The 21,852-nt window shown below is 41.4% G+C and overlaps 1 protein-coding gene across 1 annotated transcript in view; it reads left to right on the forward strand.

Moving 5' to 3' along the window:
• The window catches only part of LOC126088493 (fatty-acid amide hydrolase 2-A-like), a 250,432-nt gene that overhangs the window by 207,350 nt on the left and 21,230 nt on the right, over window positions 1–21,852 (forward strand). Inside the window, exons 9-10 of the mRNA XM_049906673.1 lie at window positions 2,443–2,610; window positions 13,833–14,018. Of these exons, the coding sequence (XP_049762630.1) occupies window positions 2,443–2,610; window positions 13,833–14,018 (354 nt within the window). The remainder of the gene's footprint in view (window positions 1–2,442; window positions 2,611–13,832; window positions 14,019–21,852) is intronic.

The following is a 21,852-nucleotide window of genomic DNA, read 5'->3' on the forward strand; positions in this document are numbered from 1 at the left end:
CCTATAGCGCACAGGGTGGTCTGACGTGACAGAGCCTCTGACACTAACTTTCTCTACCACAGAACGGGAGATTCCCGCAGGGGAAAATCTTCAGAAAATGTAACTCATCCACGAAAGAAGTGGCTTACAAAATACTCGTCCGACCGATTCTCGAGTATTGTTTATTGATCTGCGACCCTTGCCAGGTAATACTGACAGAAGTGCAGAAGCTACAAGGCAGAGCAGCGCCTTTCATCACGGGATCGTTTAGTCGGTGCGAAAGTGTTATGGACACTCTCAACACACCCACATGACAGATGCTACAAATAAGATGTTGTGCAATACAGAGAGGTTTACTATTGAAATTCCAGGAGGGTATGTTCGTTGACGTGTCGGACAACATATTACTTCCTCCCACATACCTCTCGTGAAATGAACATAAGGGGAAAATATGAGCAATTAGATCTAATATAGAGGTTTACAAACAATCATCCTTGCCACACGAATGGAACAGGGAAGAGGGGATTAGACAGTGGTAACAGTAGTAATATCCACCCCACATTGTAAGGTGGCTTGCAGTGTATGCATCTAGATGTAGATTAGAAGAAGAACGATCGCTCCTCCGCCACATCCACAAATAATAAAACAACCATCACGGGACTGGGAAAGATTCTGTAAGAATATTCCCACTGGGATACTTCCGTCCAATGTCCGTAGCGACTGGTACACTCTGGTTGCTGCCTCCATAACCACAAAACAGAATTTAAAATTTTAAAAAGCATTCTACCAGCTGAGAGTAGACAGCGATAGGTATAAAATGTTAAATTCAGTAAAACAGTCTCGATCGCAACAGATTTTTATTTGGCTACATGTTTTGGTCTATAATTTAGATCATCTTCAGGCCGTAAGCACCATGATGGCGGCTGGTGGAGGTGGACAGAACGATATCCATAAGAACACGGACATCAGCTGCCGTCCATGGCCACCAGTCGCCATCATGGTGTTTACGGCCTGTAGATAATCTAAACCATAGACCGAAACATGTTTTACTGAATTTCAACAAAAGAGAAGGCTCTCCGGCTACGTGTGGCCACCTGCCTTTTTGGGCCTTGTGTCATGTATTAACCCCCTCCACAAACATCTCCTCTTGTATTAATCAGAAAACAGATATAGAGTCATACGTGGAGAAAACTGGCAGGAACTATACACCATTTAAATTACTGACAATCTGGGGCAAATTAAAAGTAAAATACATCTGCAATTTAAAAACTCACAACCTTTACTATATTTCACTTTGTCTAAGCCTCTCTACATATTGTCAACCTTGAAAGAGATTTATAATCTTATTCTACTAGTCTGAATATTTTAAATTATAAAGGGTGTTCTAGGAGGAATGGTCATATGACAGGAACGTCTCCTAGCTTCCAAATGTCACAAAAGCTCTCCTAGTTCGCACATTCCCGCGAAAGGCGAAGGTCCCGAGTTCGAGTGTCGGTCTGGTATTCAGTTTTAATGTGCCAGGAAGTTTCATATCCACTGCAGAGTGAAAATTTAATTCAAGAAGAAGTACTAATAGCTCTGTCGTTGTGCATTTTACAGCCCATGTTTACTGTCGTGTTTGCCTCGAATCGTCGCTCCTGCCATCTCCCTAAATATATTTGACCTTTCCTCCTGGGACACCGTAACAATTCAATATTGGAGACCACCGGTTTGGTCTAGTTATTCAATATAATAGTTCTGTTGTCCAGTGCTAAAATGGACTAATGACCATGCCTTAAATTCTAAGGTGAGTTTTGTTCTGTAGTTGGTTTCAATGGTTTATTAGGAAAAAAACGGAGTGCCAAGGATTGTGGTACAACAAAAATCTACGATTGATGACATTATCTCGAAGTGTTCGAATAGCAGAATGACTTCGAGTTTCTAGGCGAGCTGAAGATTTCATTCGACGAGCCGTATTCCGGCGACTTCAACCATTATCCTAAAGAAATTTAGGGAAACCACTAAAAGTATAACTTAGGATGTCCGAAGAGGGATGTGAACTCGGGTCCCCTCTTGAAAGCTCGTCCGGCAAGCACATACGGACAAACTAGTCCTCTTGTACACAGCGCCTTTAGGTACACTGAAGATCCATAATAAAACTGGGATTGGATAAATTCATTATAAAATATTAATTATGAAAGAAATGTGGGGAACAATGAAACTTTTTGGATCATGGAATGAATTACGGAAATTAAGGCTTTACGGTCAGATACCGTCGTAGTTTATTCACCTCCTATTACGAGTACATAATATATTTGATTTACGAACTTTGCGTCTGAACAATTACGGCATAAACTCGCCTGATATTTCCACAGTAAATGCCGGAAAGGTAAAACGGTATTTTGTTAACGAACTAAGTTTTATACACTTTCCTGTAATCATTTAGGAAATAACATAACACTGTTGTACCCTTAATTGTTGTAGGACTGCGAGAACCTGGCGCTGGCGCTACTGAAGATGATGGTGTGCCGCCTGCCACATAACATGTACGTCTTCCACTACTCCTTTCTGAAGAAGTGGGTCAACAACCTGCCCGAATCAACGTTACGAGGGCTCGCCGATGAAGTGGACGAGCTACGTCGAGAGATTTGTGTAAGTACTTCATAACACATCTCTTCTACCGAAAGCAGTTTCATCAGGAGCGCCGCTTCTAGCTTCAGAAAATCCTCCTTACTAAAAGCTTTTATGTCTTGTTTCTTCAGTTTTGTGAAATTTATTTTGGCATATGATTTTATGTTTTGGTACTGTGTGGTTACTTCAATTTTTAGGGCATGATTATGTGTTGTCTTTCACAACATCAACTCCTTTGTTACGTTAGTACCACTGTTTCTTCTCCACACTGCTAAACTGCGGATTAAACAAGACCCCCTTGCACGGCAATTGGTAATACTGTAATATATTACAAAGACTTTAAATAGTGCACAAGAGAGTCGCCATTAGGTTTTACTTCCTACATAAAAAAAGTGCTAGTGCTCTTCATCTCAGAGCAGCTAATCAATCTTCCTAACAGCACGTACTGTCAGTTGGAGGAAGTGCACTATACTTATTGAGAAGTCACCGTCATTCTTTCACACTGTGAGGTACAATAAACATTCATCGACATCTGATGTAAATATAATTATTACGACGTACTGAGAAAGATATTTTAGAAATATTAGAAAGGATAAACACTGGGGGCAGTCAGAAATATGGAAACATAGAAAACAGAAAACATTACCATGACATGGTAAATGGTCGGCAGATGTTGGTTGAAAATTGTCGTAGTGAGCCTTGTGTGGTCCATTCTTCAGATGTATTGGAAGACTTCGATTGTTCGCTCTCAGACAGCGTTTGGTATTCAACCGCATATTGTAAGTTGAGCGTGGTATAAAGGAAATGAACTACGCCCGCAAGTAGCAATGGTTAAACTCTGAACCTTTGAGCTATGTAATAAGTATAAACATTATGCTCCAGAAAACAATTTGGGAACGGAATCTGACCTGTAATGTTTCCTAGAAATAGTCACGCTCAATCACACACTTACATGGAAAAATGGAGTTGCCATAGCTACCGTTGAACGTTGTTCATTGAATAATCATTCACCAGAAAGTGATCAAATATTGAATAAGTATTTTTCTCCTGCTTATAGCGTCCAGCAGTGCAAGTGGGGATGTTTCCTGAGTTTTGTAGTCATTGAATTTATGGATAAAAGCGTAATTCATCCATAACATAATTTATGGTTATCATTTTCATCTGACATCATAGTATTGTGCGAGATCCCTCCGCAACACGTTCAGCAAGCAGTTGGGCTGCGAATCGAATCAATCCGAGTTACAACAAGATGGCGGCCATGCGAAATGGCACCGTATCAGTCAAAACTGAGAAAGAAGTCACTCTATTCAGACAGAAATAATTCAGGAAGAAGTTCGTTAATAAACACCCGTATTGTTGCCAGATGCAAGAAAATTAATTTAGAAGCCCATATGCGTTCTCAAAGCAACAGATACAAAATTAAATTTCACAGTGAATCATCGGAATATTAGAATGCTGGCACACGACTTTCACCAAGGCGCTACGTCGTATCATCATTCAGGAGAGGAATCTACAGAACGATGGATTGAAAAGACAATGAGCGTCACTATACACTGAGGTGACAAAAATCATGGGATAACCCCTAATATCATGTAGAACCTCCTTTTGGCCGGCGTAGTGCAGCAACTCGATGTAGCATGGACTCAACCAGCCGTTGGAAGTCCCGTACAGAAATATTAACCCATGGTGCCTCTACAGCCGTCCAGAACTGCGAAAGTGTTGATGGTGCAGGATTTTCTGCACGAATTAACCTCTTGATTATGTCCCATAAATGTTCGATGGGATTCATGTCAGGAGATGTGGATGCCAAGTTATTCGCTCGAATTCTCCAGAATCTCCTTCAAACCAATCGCAAACTGTTGTGGCCCGATGACATGACATAAGTTCATCCATAAAAATCCCATCGTTGTTTGGGAACAGAAAGTCCATGAATGGGCCGCAGACGGTCTCAAAGTAGACGAATATAACCGTTCTCAGCCAACGATCCGTTCAGCTAGACCAGAGAACTTAGTCCATTCAGATACAGCATTAGTATTAGTGTTCTGCTTGACACAGTCATGCTGTTTAAATATCGGGACATACCGTTGCAAAGCGATATGAAACGGAACGAGCATGTGAGGATTTTGGTAGAGAAGGCGAATACTACACTTTGATTTATTGGGAGAATTTTAGGAGAAAGTGCTTCACCTGTAAAGGAGACCGCATATAGGACGGTAGGGCGACCTATTCTTGAGTAATGCTCGAGTGTTTGGGATCTGCACAAGGTCGGATTAAAGAAACACATTGAAGCAATTCACGATTGGGCTGCTAGATTCGTTACCGGTAGATTCAGACAATACACAAGCGTTACGGAGATGCTTGGAGAACTCAAATGGGTATCCCTGGAGGGGGAAGATAAAATACGAGACATTAGGGCTCATACGGAGGCATATAGACAGTCTTTCCCCATAGCTGTATTTCGGAATGGAGCTGGAAAGGATAGTAGTGGTACAGGGTAACCTCCACTACGCACCGTACTGTAGCTTGCGGAGTATCAATACAGATGTAGATGTCGATGCGGTCCAAAATTAGCATAGTACGATGTTTTCTTTAGATAAATGTATTAAGAGGGACAGTAAAACACAATAAAAACTTTGTTCTCTGTGTCTTCTATGCCCAACTTAGCCCGTGTCGTGTGTCGCCCTGACCCGCGCTGCCTACTACCGCCGAGGTGCAGGGCTATTCAGTCGCTGCTGGCATTCTGTTCATTCTTCATGTCTTGCTGTTCCTGTTAACAAAAATTCGTAAACCGAATATCGTACTAGATTAATATGGAACTCCTCTGTCGAATTCGCAATTAAAATTCCGGCGTAAAAATCGTTTTATTTGTAACTGAAAACAAACCGACGCTTTCAATTGACACTGCATCATGCATGAAACATACGACGAGCGTTATTTGTCTGGATCACTCCATCTGCACATTGTAAAAACGAAAGTGAAAATTGCACACAATCGAGATTTTCATGTCTCTCTCACTATATAGGCTAACGGTTTTCGAGTTATTCAAGACAAACACGTTTGAAGGTCACTTCTTTACCTTTTTCTTGAATTATTCGAGAACTACAACTTCTAGCGACAACGTATGCCAGTACAAAATTTAACTACATTAAATTTCATATAAAAAGATCCTGTTAATTCCTTCTAGCGAGAGAATATGAAACTCTTGGGTGTGGTATTTGAAGGTGTTGCGGTTGCATAAAATACATAGATAAGGGCTGCTGAATCACCCTGTGCATGTGCGTGCGTGTGTGTGTGTGTGTGTGTGTGTGTGTGTGTGTGTGTGTGTGTGTGTGTGTGTCCATAATTAAAGTTCCAGTTTCAAAACGCTGTAGAAAAAGAACCACTGCTCAGAATGATGTCCAATTTAACAACATATTACTGATGCACGGAGAACTTCACATAACAAAAACTTTAACGAAAATTTTACCAATAGATGGCGCCGTAAGTGCTTTAACGTAAATGCGTCGGCTACAAATTGCAGATGCCTGTAGTTTGAGTTGCACATTACACCTTCCTTACTGTTCAATGTTTAGCCAACGTCGATCCACATTTGGTCGTAAAAATCGGTTTTTAACTGTTCTGGTACCAAAAAATCCATAAAAACCACAATAACATCGATTGTTAACTGCTCTGCTGCCAAAAACAGCATAAAAAAGCAAAATGACACTGGTATTTAATCGACCTTGGGACAAAAACTGCATAAAAAGCAAAATGACATCGGTTTCCACTTGTTGTGAAACTGGCAAAAAACATATTAAATATGCTGTCCACCATTTTGTGTCACTAGCTGAAATCGAGAAGCAGCGTGTTCTACAACAAATCAGAGTGTCTTGGGCTTCACGTTTAGTATGTGTTGTGCAATGCATGCCTTAAATTCAACTATGATCGTAATTGTAGCACTGAAAACAATAGTTTTCAGATAACGGCACAGCCAGAAGTCACACCTATTAAGATCAAGTGATCTGTACGGTCAGGCTGTAAGGAAATTGTGGTATCACGTATCGATAGCACGCCATGGGCGTCGCGAAACTGGCAACAGAATTGCAAGTTCCATCTAGACCGCTGATAGTGGTCATACAGGATGAATGTAGCACGCCCACTGAGCTACACCTCCAATGACTCTGTACTAGGAGCTTCCTCTGCCGCCACAATATAGGACGACTACTGTTGAAGCGTTGGAACGATGTTGGTGCCAAAAGACTCTCATACTGTTTACCAGTGATGGTACGGCTAACAGGACCCCAGACTCATCTCCTCGAAAAAATACTGCCCTACGATAAACGATGCTGCCAATCCGCACACACAGTCACCTTTGCAGAATGATGTGCGCGCGGTCCGCCAATATTCTACAATTCTGCGCATTGAGATTTCCTTGGAGATGGCAGCCGGCTTCGTCTTTCCACAAAATGCCATCCATCCATTGTCCAATTCCATGCAAGTAAGAAATTCCAAAGGTAGCTCAGCAAGGAGCAACTTCTGAACATGGGTGATTCTATATGGATATGGATTATTATGAACCATGCTCACAGGTGTGTTCAACGTCTGGGCAATTTCCCATGCACTGCGTGTTTGTACACCACTCTCGACCCCTCCTGCAGTGCTGTGGCCACATCTTAGACAGATGTCAGATCAACTGCTTTCCTCCCTCTGCCACACTGCACTTCAAAAGAACCTGCGTTTTTGAATTTTGTAATCAATTTCTCCAGACCATTAGCAGACGTCGGACCAGCGCCATTATTTGTACCCTTGAGTATCCGGAACTTATTCTGACGCTTACAGCGTCATCTATTAATCAAAATTTTCGTTAAATTTTTTCTTGGCTCTCGGTGTTACCCCCTGCGCGTGAATGATATACTGTTTAAATCTGACGTCGTTTGAGCGGTGGTTCTCTTTCTACAGTTTTTTTAATTATGGACACCCTGCTTATATTTATGTAGATTTATTGTGTGTGTTTTGATAAGTCAGTTGGCGCGTGTCAAATTATAGGACATATATGGCCCTATCTTTTGATTGCATTGACATAGAAGTTTAACTTATATGCATTGCCAAGGGATACCTTAGTATTGGATATAAATTTCAGAACATGACATCTTTACATGTTCCTTAGAAAAAGGGCTCTTAACAGACGAACAGAAAAACAGATGGGCAACAAATGACAAAAGAAAATTAATTTTATGTGATATAATTACATATTAGCAATTTTCGGTTTTTTCCCTTTACTTGTAATGTGAGACTTCATTTAATGCAAAATTTTATGATTGTGGGCCAACGGGAAGTACCCTATAGAATAGATTAGGTTAGATTTACTTTCATTCCAATTGATCCGTAGTGAGGAGGTCCTCCAGGATGTAGAACATGTCAGAAAAACAACATTACATCACAAATATTTACAACTAAAACAAATAAGCTAATGTACCATTCCACAGGTCCCAAGTGGAATGTTCGTCATTTTTAATGAACACTATATGAAAGAGTCATTTTACAAATACTAATGCACTGAATTTAAAATAAAAAAGTTTTTTATTTATTTATAAGGTAATAAACATGTAATACAACAACTATAATACTTATTTACAATGAACACATTACTGCACTGAAATGGTGCAGAAGTTAGATTGTATTTACACACACACACTATATATATATATATATATATATATATATATATATATATATATATATATATATATATAAGTTGGTTTTACTGAGAAATTCATCAATGGAGTAGAAAGAGTTGGCCAGCAATAAATCCTTTATGCTTCTCTTAAACTAAATTTCATTGGTTGTTAAGCTTTTTATGGCTGCTGGCAAGTTATTGAAAATGTGTGTTCCTGAATAATGCATGCCTTTTTGTACAAGACTAAGTGACTTTAAATCCTTGTGAAGATTATTCTTATTTCTAGTTCCGATTCCATGAATTGAGCTGTTGGTTTGAAAAAGTGATATATTTTTAATGACAAATTTCATTAAGGAATAAATATATTGGGAAGCAGTAGTTAGTATCCCTAGTTCTCTAAACAGGCTTCTGCAGGATGTTCTTGAGTTCACACCACATATAACTCTTACTGCACGTTTTTGTGCCTGGAAAACTATAGCTTGGCTTGATGAATTACCCCAAAAAATAATCCCATATGACATTATGGAATGAAATTAAGCATAGTATGCCAGCTTTTTCATTTTTATATCCCCTATGTCTGACAAAATTCGCATTGCAAACAGAGATTTGTTAAGACGCTTCAGCAGTTCTGTGGTGTGCTCCTCCCAGTTGAATTTATTATCAAGCTGTAATCCCAAGAATTTAACACTGTCCACTTCTTCTATCTTCTTGTCATCGTATGTTAGACATATACTCTTGGGACACCCCTTACAAGTTCTGAACTGCATGTAGTGCGTTTTTTCAAAGTTTAGTGACAAAGAATTGGCTAGGAACCAGTGATTAATGTCCACAAATATTTTATTGGCTGATCTATCTAAGACTACACTTGATTTGCTATTTATTGCAATGTTTGTATCATCGGCAAACAAAACAAACTTGGCATCTGGTAATGTTACTGATGAAAGGTCATTGATATACACAAGAAAAAGTAAGGGCCCCAAAATGGTACCTTGTGGGAACCCACATGTAACTAGTTCCCAGTTGGATGATGCCTGATAGCTTGTTGCATGTCTCTTTCCTAATAACACCCTTTGTTTCCTGCCAGAGATATGAGATTTGAACCATTTTGCAACATTTCCTGTTACACTATAATATTCTAATTTACTTAAAAGGATATTGTGATTTACACTATCGAATGTCTTTGACAGATCACAAAATATACCAGTTGCCTGCAAGTTTTTGTCTAATGGATTAAGCACATTTTCACTGTAAGTGTAGATAGCCTACTCAATATCAGAACCCTTTAGAAATCCAAACTGTGACTTTGACAGTATGTTATTTGAGATAAGATGGTTATAAAGCCGACTGTACATTACTTTTTCTAAAATTTTTGAGAATGCTGGCAACAGTGAAATTGGACGGAAATTTGATGCTATTTCGTTATCTCCCTTCTTAAACAGTGGCTTAACTTCAGCATATTTCAACCATTCAGGAAATATTCCACTGATAAACGACTGGTTACACAGATAGCTTAATATGTTACTTAGCTCAGAATCATATTCTTTAATTAACTTTGCTGACATTTCGTCATACCCACTAGATGTCTTTGATTTCAAAGATTTTATGATGGATATTATTTCTGCTGGGGTAGTGAGGGTCAAATTCATATTATGGAAGTTACTTGAAATGTCTGGTCTGAGGTATACCATAGTAGCATCTACCGTACCTGACAACCCCATCTTTTCAGTAACAGTTATAAAATGTTTGTTAAAAAGTTCTGCAACACTATACACATCTGTCACCAATGTATCATTTACTCTTAATGCTATTTGTTCCTCTTCATGTCTGGTTCTACCGGTCTCCTCTTCACTGTATCCCATATTGTCTTTATTTTGTTATCTGATATGACTATCTTTTCCTTGTAATATATTGCTTTGATGTCCGTATTACAGTCTTTAATATTTTGCAGTATTTCTTGTAATGTGCTATAGCATCAACATCGGAACTGTTTCGGATTGACAGATAGAGTTTTCTTTTTGTTTTACAAGATACCCCTATAGGTTATCATGAGTGAGCTTGCGAATGACCGTATATCTTGGCTGCATTGACTTAGAAGCTTAAACTTTTCACATCACCCATGGACTACAGTAGACATTAATATATGACGTAAATTTCAACTTGATACTTCTATCCACTAATTCAAAAAAATGGCTCTGAGCACTATGGGACTCAACTGCTGTGGTCATCAGTCCCCTAGAACTTAGAACTACTTAAACCTAACTAACCTAAGGACATCACACACATCCATGCCCGAGGCAGGATTCGAACCTGCGACCGTAGCGGTCTTGCGCCTCCAGACTGTAGCGCCTTTAACCACTAATTCAGTTGGGAAGGATGTCACAAGGCCTTTCTATCCTCTCATGGGGCAAACTGGCCCACAACTGTTGTAACTGGTCCTTGATATCCTGAATACTGGCACTCGTATGTAGTTGACGTCTGAGTTGGCCCCACATACGTTCTGTCGGAGACAGACCTGGGAATGTTGCTTGTCACAGGAGTACCTCAACTTCATGCTGACAGTTCATAGACACACGTGCCAGGAGCATTGATCTTTTGATAAATGACACGTGATACTGTCGCGTGAGAAGTAACACATACAAACGTAGAATGTCCGTGATGTATCGTTGTGCTGTCAGATTTTCCTCTATTACCAGTAGCCGTGGAATAACTCAACTGTACTTCTCCAAAATATTGAAAGAATGGGACATCTACTCAGGTCGCTGCCATACTTCTCAACTATGGTCAGTGTGTAGTACCGTCACTCTAGGTGAACGCAGTTCATGCTTCCTCGTCACAGCAGCGTTGCAAACGCAGCCATTTGTATTGTAGTGTTAACGGCAGAGTACGCATCGAACTGTAATTCTCTCGTCCGGCCGCTGCTAGTCCCTGAACAATGATGCTGAATGACACAGAATTTTTCAGGAAGTCTGTTACTTGTTCTTGGCTGGCAGGCGCAAATATGGAGGGGTTGGTTACAATGTGCTTGGTGCACAATACGGCGATCGTCTTTTGTAATGGTCAGACGTGGTTAACTGGAAAGTCGACGAAGAATGTGCCTGCTCTCATATTCCGATGTAGTTCAGAGTTGCGCCGCTGTCACGTCTGAATGTCCCACAAATGTGGATATTGCACGATACAACCAGCGGGCCAAATGGAGACCCACAATGAGGTCCTTCGCAAACTCTGTCAAGTATTGATAATGCTTTTCTCAATCGGGTATGTGGCATCTCCTGCCTTTCATAGTGATCACGCAACATCTGACCTTTATATAAACTACTGGGCCTGATCACAATACTAAACACGAACAACATTAATGCACTCTGGTGATCGTCCTACTATAACACACCCCTCCCTCTCCGGGAGGTAGACTAATTAAAGAATTACCGTGTTGCTAATAGCTTGATATTAATTTGGGATAAGGCATCGAATCCGAAGTGAAGGTTTCACCCGGAAGAAGTCAGGTGCTGTCATAACTTATCGTTATTGCACAATTTACTTCAGGCAAAACAATCGGCAGAAATGAAAAATTTAGAAAGGAGTGCGGAAATTAGCTAGTGAAATCTTTGTCCGAAACGATGAATTAATTTTGACTCTGTTTGGAAATTACTGTAAATGATCGGTCGGCAGCTCACTTGGTGTGAGCGAAACAAATCAAAACTCTTGATTTCGAAATTAAATTACATTACTATTTTAGCATGTTGTTAGCCGTGGACAGTCTCAAAGGCACTGACACGTGCTCATTATCAAAATACAACGATAACCCAGAAAAATTTCAGTCATGAAAGAAAGCAAACCTGCAACTACTTCGCAGCTAACATTGGCGAGCTTTTTACCATTCTAAATGACAAACTGGTCGGGTCTAACTTCATAGCGGTGCGGTCGATGTGGCTACGTCCATTATACGACGATAATGCACGGCCACAGACTCTACATCACAATTAACTTTGGGCCCCAGCGCTCTTCTTAAATACTGGTTAACCTTGATGCCTTGCGCTGCGCCCAGTTACTTCTCCATATTATACCTGGCCACGCCGTACGCGGGGTCTTGGAGTGAACCATTTCTTGCGTCCTCTGGAAGCCTTTGTGTCCGACCCGCTCACTCGCTAGTAACCACCTGACAGACACTGCCTGACTTCGCCACGCTCCTGCGCCCGGCGACAGTGCGACAATAACAATAACCTCTTTGTTTACATAACAATAACCTCTTTGTTTACACAACCATATTCCCTGACTTAGTCAGTGCGTCTACTACAGTTCTTTACATTCTGTTTCAAAAATGGTTCAAATAGCTCTGAGCACTATGGGACTTAACATCTGAGGTCATCAGTCCCCTAGAACGTAGAACTACTTAAACCTAACTAACCTAAGGACATCACACACATCCAAGCCCGAGGCAGGATTCGAACCTGCGACCGTAGCACTCGCGCGGACTGAAGCGCCTAGAACCTCTCGGCCACCACGGCCGGCCATTCTCTTTCATTTGTTATTTTCCACATAGGAAATTATTAAAACAAATATACATCACAATAATATACACAACATATTTACACAGTTCATTGAAATGTACATAGTTAATAAAGCAGAAAAAAATTTATGTGGGCACTGTGATCTGTCACAGAAAATTGCAGTTTGGACGAGAAGAGAATAGAAGCTTTCGAAATGTGGTGCTACAGAAGAATGCTGAAGATTAGATGGGTAGACCACATAACTAATGAGGAAGTATTGAATAGGATTGGGGAAGAGAAGTTTGTGGCACAACTTGACCAGAAGAAGGGATCGGTTGTTAGGACATGTTCTGAGGCATCAAGGGATCACCAATTTAGTATTGGAGGGCAGCGTGGAGGGTAAAAATCGTATGGGGAGACCAAGAGATGAATACACTAAGCAGATTCAGAAGGATGTAGGTTGCAGTAGGTACTGGGAGATGAAGCTTGCACAGGATAGAGTAGCACGGAGAGCAGCATCAAACCAGCCTCAGGACTGAAGACCACAACAACAACAACACATATACGTATCCGCCGATGGCCTGTTTCTGTACGAAGTTGCATTGACATCCAGCCATACGTTCTAGGTTCTTCGCTCTTTTTGTCAGGTAGTGTACTTATTACAGTGTATTGGTATACGTACAATTTCCTCAGCAACGACGCAGAAATCAGAGCTTGGAGTATGCATTAATTTTAACAAATTTCTTATTTTATTAGTATTCATTGACTTTCTCTTAGTCTGTTAAATGTAGCTATTTCTTTTCTCGCGAGCGCCGAGTTGAGAAAGCAAAGGTGAGGCGGAATTTTTTGCTCAATCGCCCGCCCAATAACATGAGCCTCTGATGCTGCAATCTATGTTCACTAAGATTGTCCATTCCATTTCTGTTGGCTGGCAGGTGCGCTATGACAGTCAGTAGGTGCTGCACTACTTTCGTCAGTTGGTCTGCTCATTTGTTATCCCTAACACCGACATGTCCCAGTACCCACAACACACTTCTCAGGCTTGTGCAACTGGAAAACTGAGCAAATTACACCCATGAAGTTCTGTGTCGCCGTGTTCGCAGGAACTGCTGGGCGAGGACGGCGTGCTGCTGTACCCGACGGCCCCGCAGCCGGCCAACGTGCTGTTCGAGCAGTTCGTGCGCTTCCCCAACAACGCCTACCTGGCCATCTTCAACACGCTGGGGCTGCCAGCCACGCACTGTCCGGCAGGCCTGCACCCCAGCTCCGGCATGCCCCTCGGCCTGCAGGTAAAGTAGTTATGCTCTGCTCTCCCTGGATCTCTCCTGTTCACACCGGACTCAGAAATCAGGTTAGCTGTAAACCGGCGTCCTAATTCCTCTTCTGGTTGGTTACTGTAAACCAAGGTGGCCAAGATTTCGGCTCGAGGGCCGTGCCCTGACGCGAATGCCGTGGTGTTCACCCTCGCTGCACTCTACGCCCACCGCCAGGTCACGCTGTCTCAGCACTTGGAGGGGGCAGACGTGGAACCTGTGAATGTGCCACATTTAAATAGCAATGCAGTCGCACTGCATATTATTTGGTCACATATTTCACATTTCTCAACAACATATCAGTATTATTTAATTATTTTGGGCACGCTGAAGAACAACATAATTTTTATCACGCATACGGACAGATGCAGGCAGTTTGATAGGTTTTCCCACTCTAGTTGCCACGTAATCTTGACTTATTCAGTTTAGCCGGCCGCTGTGGCCGAGCGGTTCTAAGCTCTTCAGTCCGGAACCACGCTGCTGTCACGGCCGCAGGTTCGAATCCTGCCTCGGGCATGGATTTGTGTGATGTCCTTAGGTTAGTTAGGTTTAAGTAGTTCTACTTCTAGGGGACTGATGACCTCAGATGTTAAGTCCCAAAGTGCTTAGAGCCATTTGAACTTATTCAGTCTCATAATCGGAAAAACATCTTTCATACAAGTAAGTCGATCGAAATATTATGGTACTACCGCAGCCTTCTTATGGAGACGTGGAAACACTATCTGAAGAAAGCAATGTAGACGTCCTGGGCACTTTCAACGTAAAAAGATTTGTCAGTAAAACGGGAATTACCTTGCAGGGCAATCAGTTACATCTCTGCAGCCACAGGAATCCTTTCAACTGAAACAGAAAACGGTCTCGAAAGAAGTTCGAAAAGAGATGTAAGACTCACAGTGTCATGAAAACGTGTTGGAAACTATCCTTGTAATTCTTTCAAGGCCACAATGAATTCTTCAAATCTCACATTGTCTTTAAAATGCATGTGAGCTAATGGAATTGAACTGTGTTTGTCAGAACGTGTTCCTTCTAGAACGGAATTTTCTTTTTAAATCCATCCTCACGTAATCAGAGAGAAGTTGTTTCTCACCTTGCAGTGTCTTGCTCTGGGCAGTGTACAATCAAGTTTACTTAAAATGCGGCATCTGCAATCCATTCCGCATGTTCTAATTTTCGTCCCTTCCCCCCTTTTTCCTTCACTAATTCAACAATAACGAGTTTTAAGTCCAAAAATCTTTCCAGACATTCTCTTCACTTAATATACAAAGTCTCTATCTTCTTTGTTCGCTTCCATCGAAAACCGTTGCAACTGACAACGAAATAAAGCGAGTTACTTTAGAAATGTTACCATTCAGACATACTTTAAGTTCTGCATGTCTGAAAATTTAGCGCAAAGTGCTTTTTGATTACTGACGACGAATCCGTGTGTCTATCGGTGTAATGTCTTGCTCCTTCATTGTCAAATAAGCGTTTAAATTCTTCCTGCATGGCACTGTAATATTGTTTCATAGCAATAACCGTATCTTATGCGACTGCATAATAGGTATTGAGAGTTAGCTTCCCTCTGTTCTATCATTCCAGTTCATTTTTAAAAGCTTGTGATGACAGATAGCTAGACTGCCCCTTAAAGTACAAATAGTCACCGGGCATGTCAACGTCCTTCATAACACAAACAAATAGCGAAGTATAAACAACGCTGACACCACGATTCTGCCGAACTGAAAAGGTTTGTACCGAGCGAAAAGTGCCACACCGCAATACTAAATGAAATGCCGCGCTGTAGTGACGACTTACGGGAAGAATCGAGCAAAGCTGTTACAGGGCATCGCCTTGCTGTAAACACTCCAGTATCAATTCTGGAAATGCGGCTCTGGCTGCCAGACTTCCGCTTCCACAATCGGTTTTTCTACAGTATGTAAACGCACTTCGAATCGTCAACAAGTCGTCATTAGGTTTCTCGGCTTGTTTGAAATGTTTGTGATTTTATGTGCCTTGAAGAATAGGAAGAAGTTCAATAGACTGGCTGTACCAACTGACATTTGCAAACAAATTTACAGGGTTGGTAACGTCCTAAATAAACAAGGAATAAAACAAGGCATCTACATGTACGTGATTACTGTGCTGTTCGCAATAAAGTGCCTGGCAGAGGGTTCAATGAACGACCCTTAAGCTGTCTCTACCGTTCCACTCGCGAACGGCTCGCGGGAAAAACGAGCACTTAAAGTTTTCTGTGCGAGCCATGATTTCTCTTATTTTATCGTGATGATTATTTCTCCCTATGTAGGTGGGTGCCAACAGAATATTTTCGTAATCAGAGGAGAAAAATGGTGATATAAATTTCATGAGAAATCCCGTCACAACGAAAACCGCCTTTGTTTTAATGATTGCCACTCCAATTCACGTATCATGTCATTGGCGATAATACAAAACGAGCTACCCTTCTTTGAACTTTTTCGATGTCATCCGTCAGTCTCACCTGACGCGAATCCCACACCGCACAGTATTCCAGAATAGGGTGGGCAAGTGTGGTGTAAACAGTCTCTTCAATAGAGCTGTTGCACCTTCTAAGTGTTCTGACAATGAATCGCAGTCTTTGGTTTGCTCTACGCATGACATTATCTATGTGATCGTTCCAGTTTAGGTTATTTGTAATTGTAATCCTTAAGTATTTAGTTGAATTTACAGCCTTCAGATTTGTGTGACCGATCGCGTAATCAAAATTTAGCGGATTTCTTTTAGTACTCATGTGAATAGCTTAAGACTTTTCTTTATTCAGGGTCAATTGTCACTTTTCACACCTTACACATATTTTATCTAAATCATTTTGCAATTCGCTTTGGTCATCTGATGACTATACATGACGGTAGATGACAGCATCATCTGCAAACAATCTAAGAGGGCTAATCAGACATCCGGAACATTAGAGGGCCTATAACACTTCCTTGGACAACGCCGGATATTACTTCTGTTTTACTCGATGCCTTTCCATCTATTACAACGAACTGTGACCTTTCTGACAGGAAATCACGAATCCAGTGGCACAACTGAGGCGATATTCCATAGGCACACAGTTGGTTAGAAGACGCTTGTGAGGAACGGTGTCGAAAGCCTTCTGGAAATATAAAAAATATGGAATCAATTTGACATCACCTATCGATAACACTCATTACTTCTTGAGTATAAACAGCTAGTTGTTTCATAAGCACGATATTTTCTGAATCCGTGCTGACTATGTGTCGATAAATCGTTTTCTTCGAGATAATTCATAATGTTCGAACACAGTATATGTTTCAAAACCCTACTACAAATCGACGTTAGTGATATGGGCCTGTAATTCATCGGATTACTCCAATTTCCCTTTTTGGGTATTGGTGTGACTTGAGCAATTTTCCAGTCTTTAGGTACTTGTATGAGTATCAAGAGCTCAGATGGAAACCCAGTTCTAAGCAAAGAAGGGAAAGCAGAAAGGTGGAAGGAGTATATAGAGGATCTATTCAAGGGCGATGTGCTTGAGGACAATATTATGGAAATGGAAGAGGATGTAGATGAAGATGAAATGGGAGATATGATACTGCGTGAAGAGTTTGACAGAGCACTGAAAGACCTGAGTCGAAACAAGGCCCCGGGAGTAGACAACATTCCATTAGAACTACTGACAGCCTTGGGAGGGCCAGTCCTCACAAAACTCTACCATCTGATGAGCAAGACATATGAGACAGGCGAAATACCCTCAGACTTCAAGAAGAATATAATAATTCCAATCCCAAAGAAAGCAGGTGTTGACAGATGCGAAAATTACCGAACTATCAGTTTAATAAGTCACGGCTGCAAAATACTAACACGAATTCTTTACATACGAATGGAAAAACTTGTAGAAGCCGACCTCGGGGAAGATCAGTTTGGATTCTGTAGAAATGTTGGAACACGGGAGGCAATACTGACCCTATGACTTATCTTAGAAGAAAGATTAAGGAAAAGCAAACCTATGTTTCTAGCATTTGTAGACTTACAGAAAGCTTTTGACAATGTTGACTGGAATACTCCCTTTAAAACTGAAGGTGGCAGGGGTAAAATACAGTGAGCGAAAGGCTATTTACAATTTGTACAGAAACCAGATGGCAGTTATAAGAGTCGAGGGACACGAAAGGGAAGCAGTGGTTGGGAAGGGAGTGAGACAGGGTTGTAGCCTCTCTCCAATGTTATTCAATCTGTATATTGAGCAAGCAGTGAAGGAAACAAAAGAAAAGTTCGGAGTAGGTATTAAAATCCATGGAGAAGAAATAAAAACTTTGAGGTTCGCCGATGACATGTAATTCTGTCAGAGACAGCAAAGGACTTGGAAGAGCAGTTGAACGGAATGGATAGTGTCTTGAAAGGAGGATATACGATGAACATCAACAAAAGCAAAACGAGGATGTTGGAATGTAGTCGAATTAAGTCAGGCGATGCTGAGGGAATTAGATTAGAAAATGAGACACTTAAAGTAGTAAAGGAGTTTTGCTATTTGGGGAGCAAAATAACTGATGATGGTCGAAGTAGAGAGGATATAAAATGTAGACTGGCAATGGCAAGGAAAGCGTTTCTGAAGAAGAGAAATTTGTTAACATCGAGTATAGATTTAAGTGTCAGGAAGTCGTTTCTGAAAGTATTTGTATGGAGTATAGCCATGTATGGAAGTGGAACATGGACAATAAATAGTTTGGACAAGAAGAGAATAGAAGCTTTCGAAATGTGGTGCTACAGAAGGATGCTGAAGATTATATGGGTAGATCACATAACTAATGAGGAGGTATTGAATAGGATTGGGGAGAAGAGAAGTTTATGGCACAACTTGACCAGAAGAAGGGATCAGTTGGTAGGACATGTTCTGAGGCATCAAGGGATCACAAATTTAGCATTGGAGGGCAGCGTGGAGGGTAAAAATCGTAGAGGGAGACCAAGAGATGAATACACTAAGCAGATTCAGAAAGATGTAGGTTGCAGTAGTTACTGGGAGATGAAGAAGCTTGCACAGGATAGAGTAGCATGGAGTGCTGCATCAAACCTGTCTCAGGACTGAAGACCACAACAACAACAACAGGTACGGATCATTCTGTGAGCGAGCGGTTGCATATAACTGCTAAATATGGAGCTATTGTATCAGCATATTCTGAAAGGAACATGACTGGTATATAATCTGGACCGGAGGCCTTGCCTTTATTAAGTGATTTAAGCTGCTTTGCTACTCCGAGGATATCTACTTCCACGTTTCCCATCTTGGCAATTGTTCTTGACTAGAATTCAGGAATGTTTAGGCTACTTCGTCTTCTTTGGTGAAGGAGTTTCGGGAAACCGTGTTTAATAACTCTGCTTTAGTGCCACTGTCATCAGTGTCTTCACCGTTGTAATCGCGCAGTGAAGGTATTGACTGCGCCTTGCAGCTGGTGTACTTTATGTGTGACCAGAATCTCTCTGGGTTTTCTGCCGGATTTCGATACAGAGTTTCGTTGTGAAATTATTAAAAGCATCTGACATTGAGGTACGCACTATATTTCGAACTTATGCAAAACTTTGCCAATCTTGGGGACTTTGATTTCTTTTAAATTAGGCATGCTTTTTTTGTTGCTTCTGCAACAGCGAAATGGCCCGTTTTGTATACCACGGGGGATCAGTAGCGACACTTATTAATAACTGAAGTATACTTCCGTACAGAAATGTTTGAAGAAAGAAGATCACATTGACATATATAAAAAATCTGGATTTTTCCAACTTAAACGTAACAACTGTAATGATTTGTACTTCGAATAGACAGTAGAACATTTGAAGTAAGATACAAAGACCATAAAAAGCATAAAAATATGGCAGCAGGCATTCAACGTTCTCAGAACACCTTCGACAAGATAATCCCCTCATTTCAGTAAAAACGGTGGGAAGATAATCGTATGCATTAAGAAAAAGACCTCTCTTAAAAATACTAGAAAATTTCCAAATAATAAAAGCAACAAAAAACAAACAAATATTAAACAATGAAATAAGTATTAGTAACCAAACCTTTCTGATGTTAGTAAACTTCAAGTAGATAAATAATAATACTGCTCTATCCACCACACAAACATTATGACCTATATCACACACACATCCACTCCGCACACCAAGTACCTTAATAAAAAGATTTAGTGAAGTCATAACTAGAATACACACACACACACACACACACACACACACACAGATAGAAACAGTCAGGTACATGGAAACACACAGTTTTTAAGCTTCCTGCTCTTCCTTCTAATTGGGATTATATGTTAATGTGTATCTTCAGATATCCCCTCAATAAAGTGCCCTCTTACACACAAAATTTAAATCCGTGAAATCATACGATAACGCTGTCTTACTGCACCCTTAAAGAAATATCATATATCGTCGCTCTGCGTACCCCGCTTTACAAAACATTTTGTTTTGAAACGTTGGATAAGTAATGAAATTGTAGATGTACCTATTTTGCATTAAGTATTCCATCACCACATTTACATGAAAAACAATTTCCGGAAGAGGGAACAGTAACAGCTTGCACTGTAAGTGCTTGAGCATTGTCCTGCAAAATTATGGTCAGGTCCGGTAGAAAGTGGCATCACTTCTGTCCCTAAGCTGGTCGTAGGTTGTGTTCCAGAAATGAACAGCACAAAGACAGAAGTGATGACACTTCCTGCAGGACACGAACATCAGTTTGTAGGACAACGCTCAAGCACGTACAGTGGGGCTGCTAAGTGCTGTACCATCTACTGCACTCCCCTGACTTAAGCCCTCGTAAGTTCAACCCGATTTCTAAACTGAAGGACACACTTCACGGAATTCGCTTCAGAACAGCTACAAATTCGTCGGGCAATAGACCGCGCCGCTCGAACTGTCAACTGGCACTGCTAAGAGTATCCTACGACTTCCACATCGCTGGCAACGGGTTATACACAATGCTGTTGACTACTTTGAAGGTCAGTAAAACTTTGAAACACGTATCTATTTTGTACGAGCTGTAAATACACTCCTGGAAATTGAAATAAGAACACCGTGAATTCATTGTCCCAGGAAGGGGAAACTTTATTGACACATTACTGGGGTCAGATACATCACATGATCACACTGACAGAACCACAGGCACATAGACACAGGCAACAGACTATGCACAATGTCGGCACTAGTATAGTGTATATCCACCTTTCGCAGCAATGCAGGCTGCTATTCTCCCATGGAGACGATCGTAGAGATGCTGGATGTAGTCCTGTGGAACGGCTTGCCATGCCATTTCCACCTGGCGCCTCAGTTGGACCAGCGTTCGTGCTGGACGTGCAGACCGCGTGAGACGACGCTTCATCCAGTCCCAAACATGCTCAATGGAGGACAGATCCGGAGATCTTGCTGGCCAGGGTAGTTGACTTACACCTTCTAGAGCACGTTGGGTGGCACGGGATACATGCGAACGTGCATTGTCCTGTTGGAACAGCAAGTTCCCTTGCCGGTCTAGGAATGGTAGAACGATGGGTTCGATGACGGTTTGGATGTACCGTGCACTATTCAGTGTCCCCTCGACGATCACCAGTGGTTTACGGCCAGTGTAGGAGATCGCTCCCCACACCATGATGCCGGGTGTTGGCCCTGTGTGCCTCGGTCGTATGCAGTCCTGATTGTGGCGCTCACCTGCACGGCGCCAAACACGCATACGACCATCATTGGCACCAAGGCAGAAGCGACTCTCATCGCTGAAGACGACACGTCTCCATTCGTCCCTCCATTCACGCCTGTCGCGACACCACTGGAGGCGGGCTGCACGATGTTGGGGCGT

Source organism: Schistocerca cancellata, chromosome 1 (genome assembly GCF_023864275.1).
Source record: "Schistocerca cancellata isolate TAMUIC-IGC-003103 chromosome 1, iqSchCanc2.1, whole genome shotgun sequence".
NCBI lineage: Eukaryota > Metazoa > Arthropoda > Insecta > Orthoptera > Acrididae > Schistocerca > Schistocerca cancellata.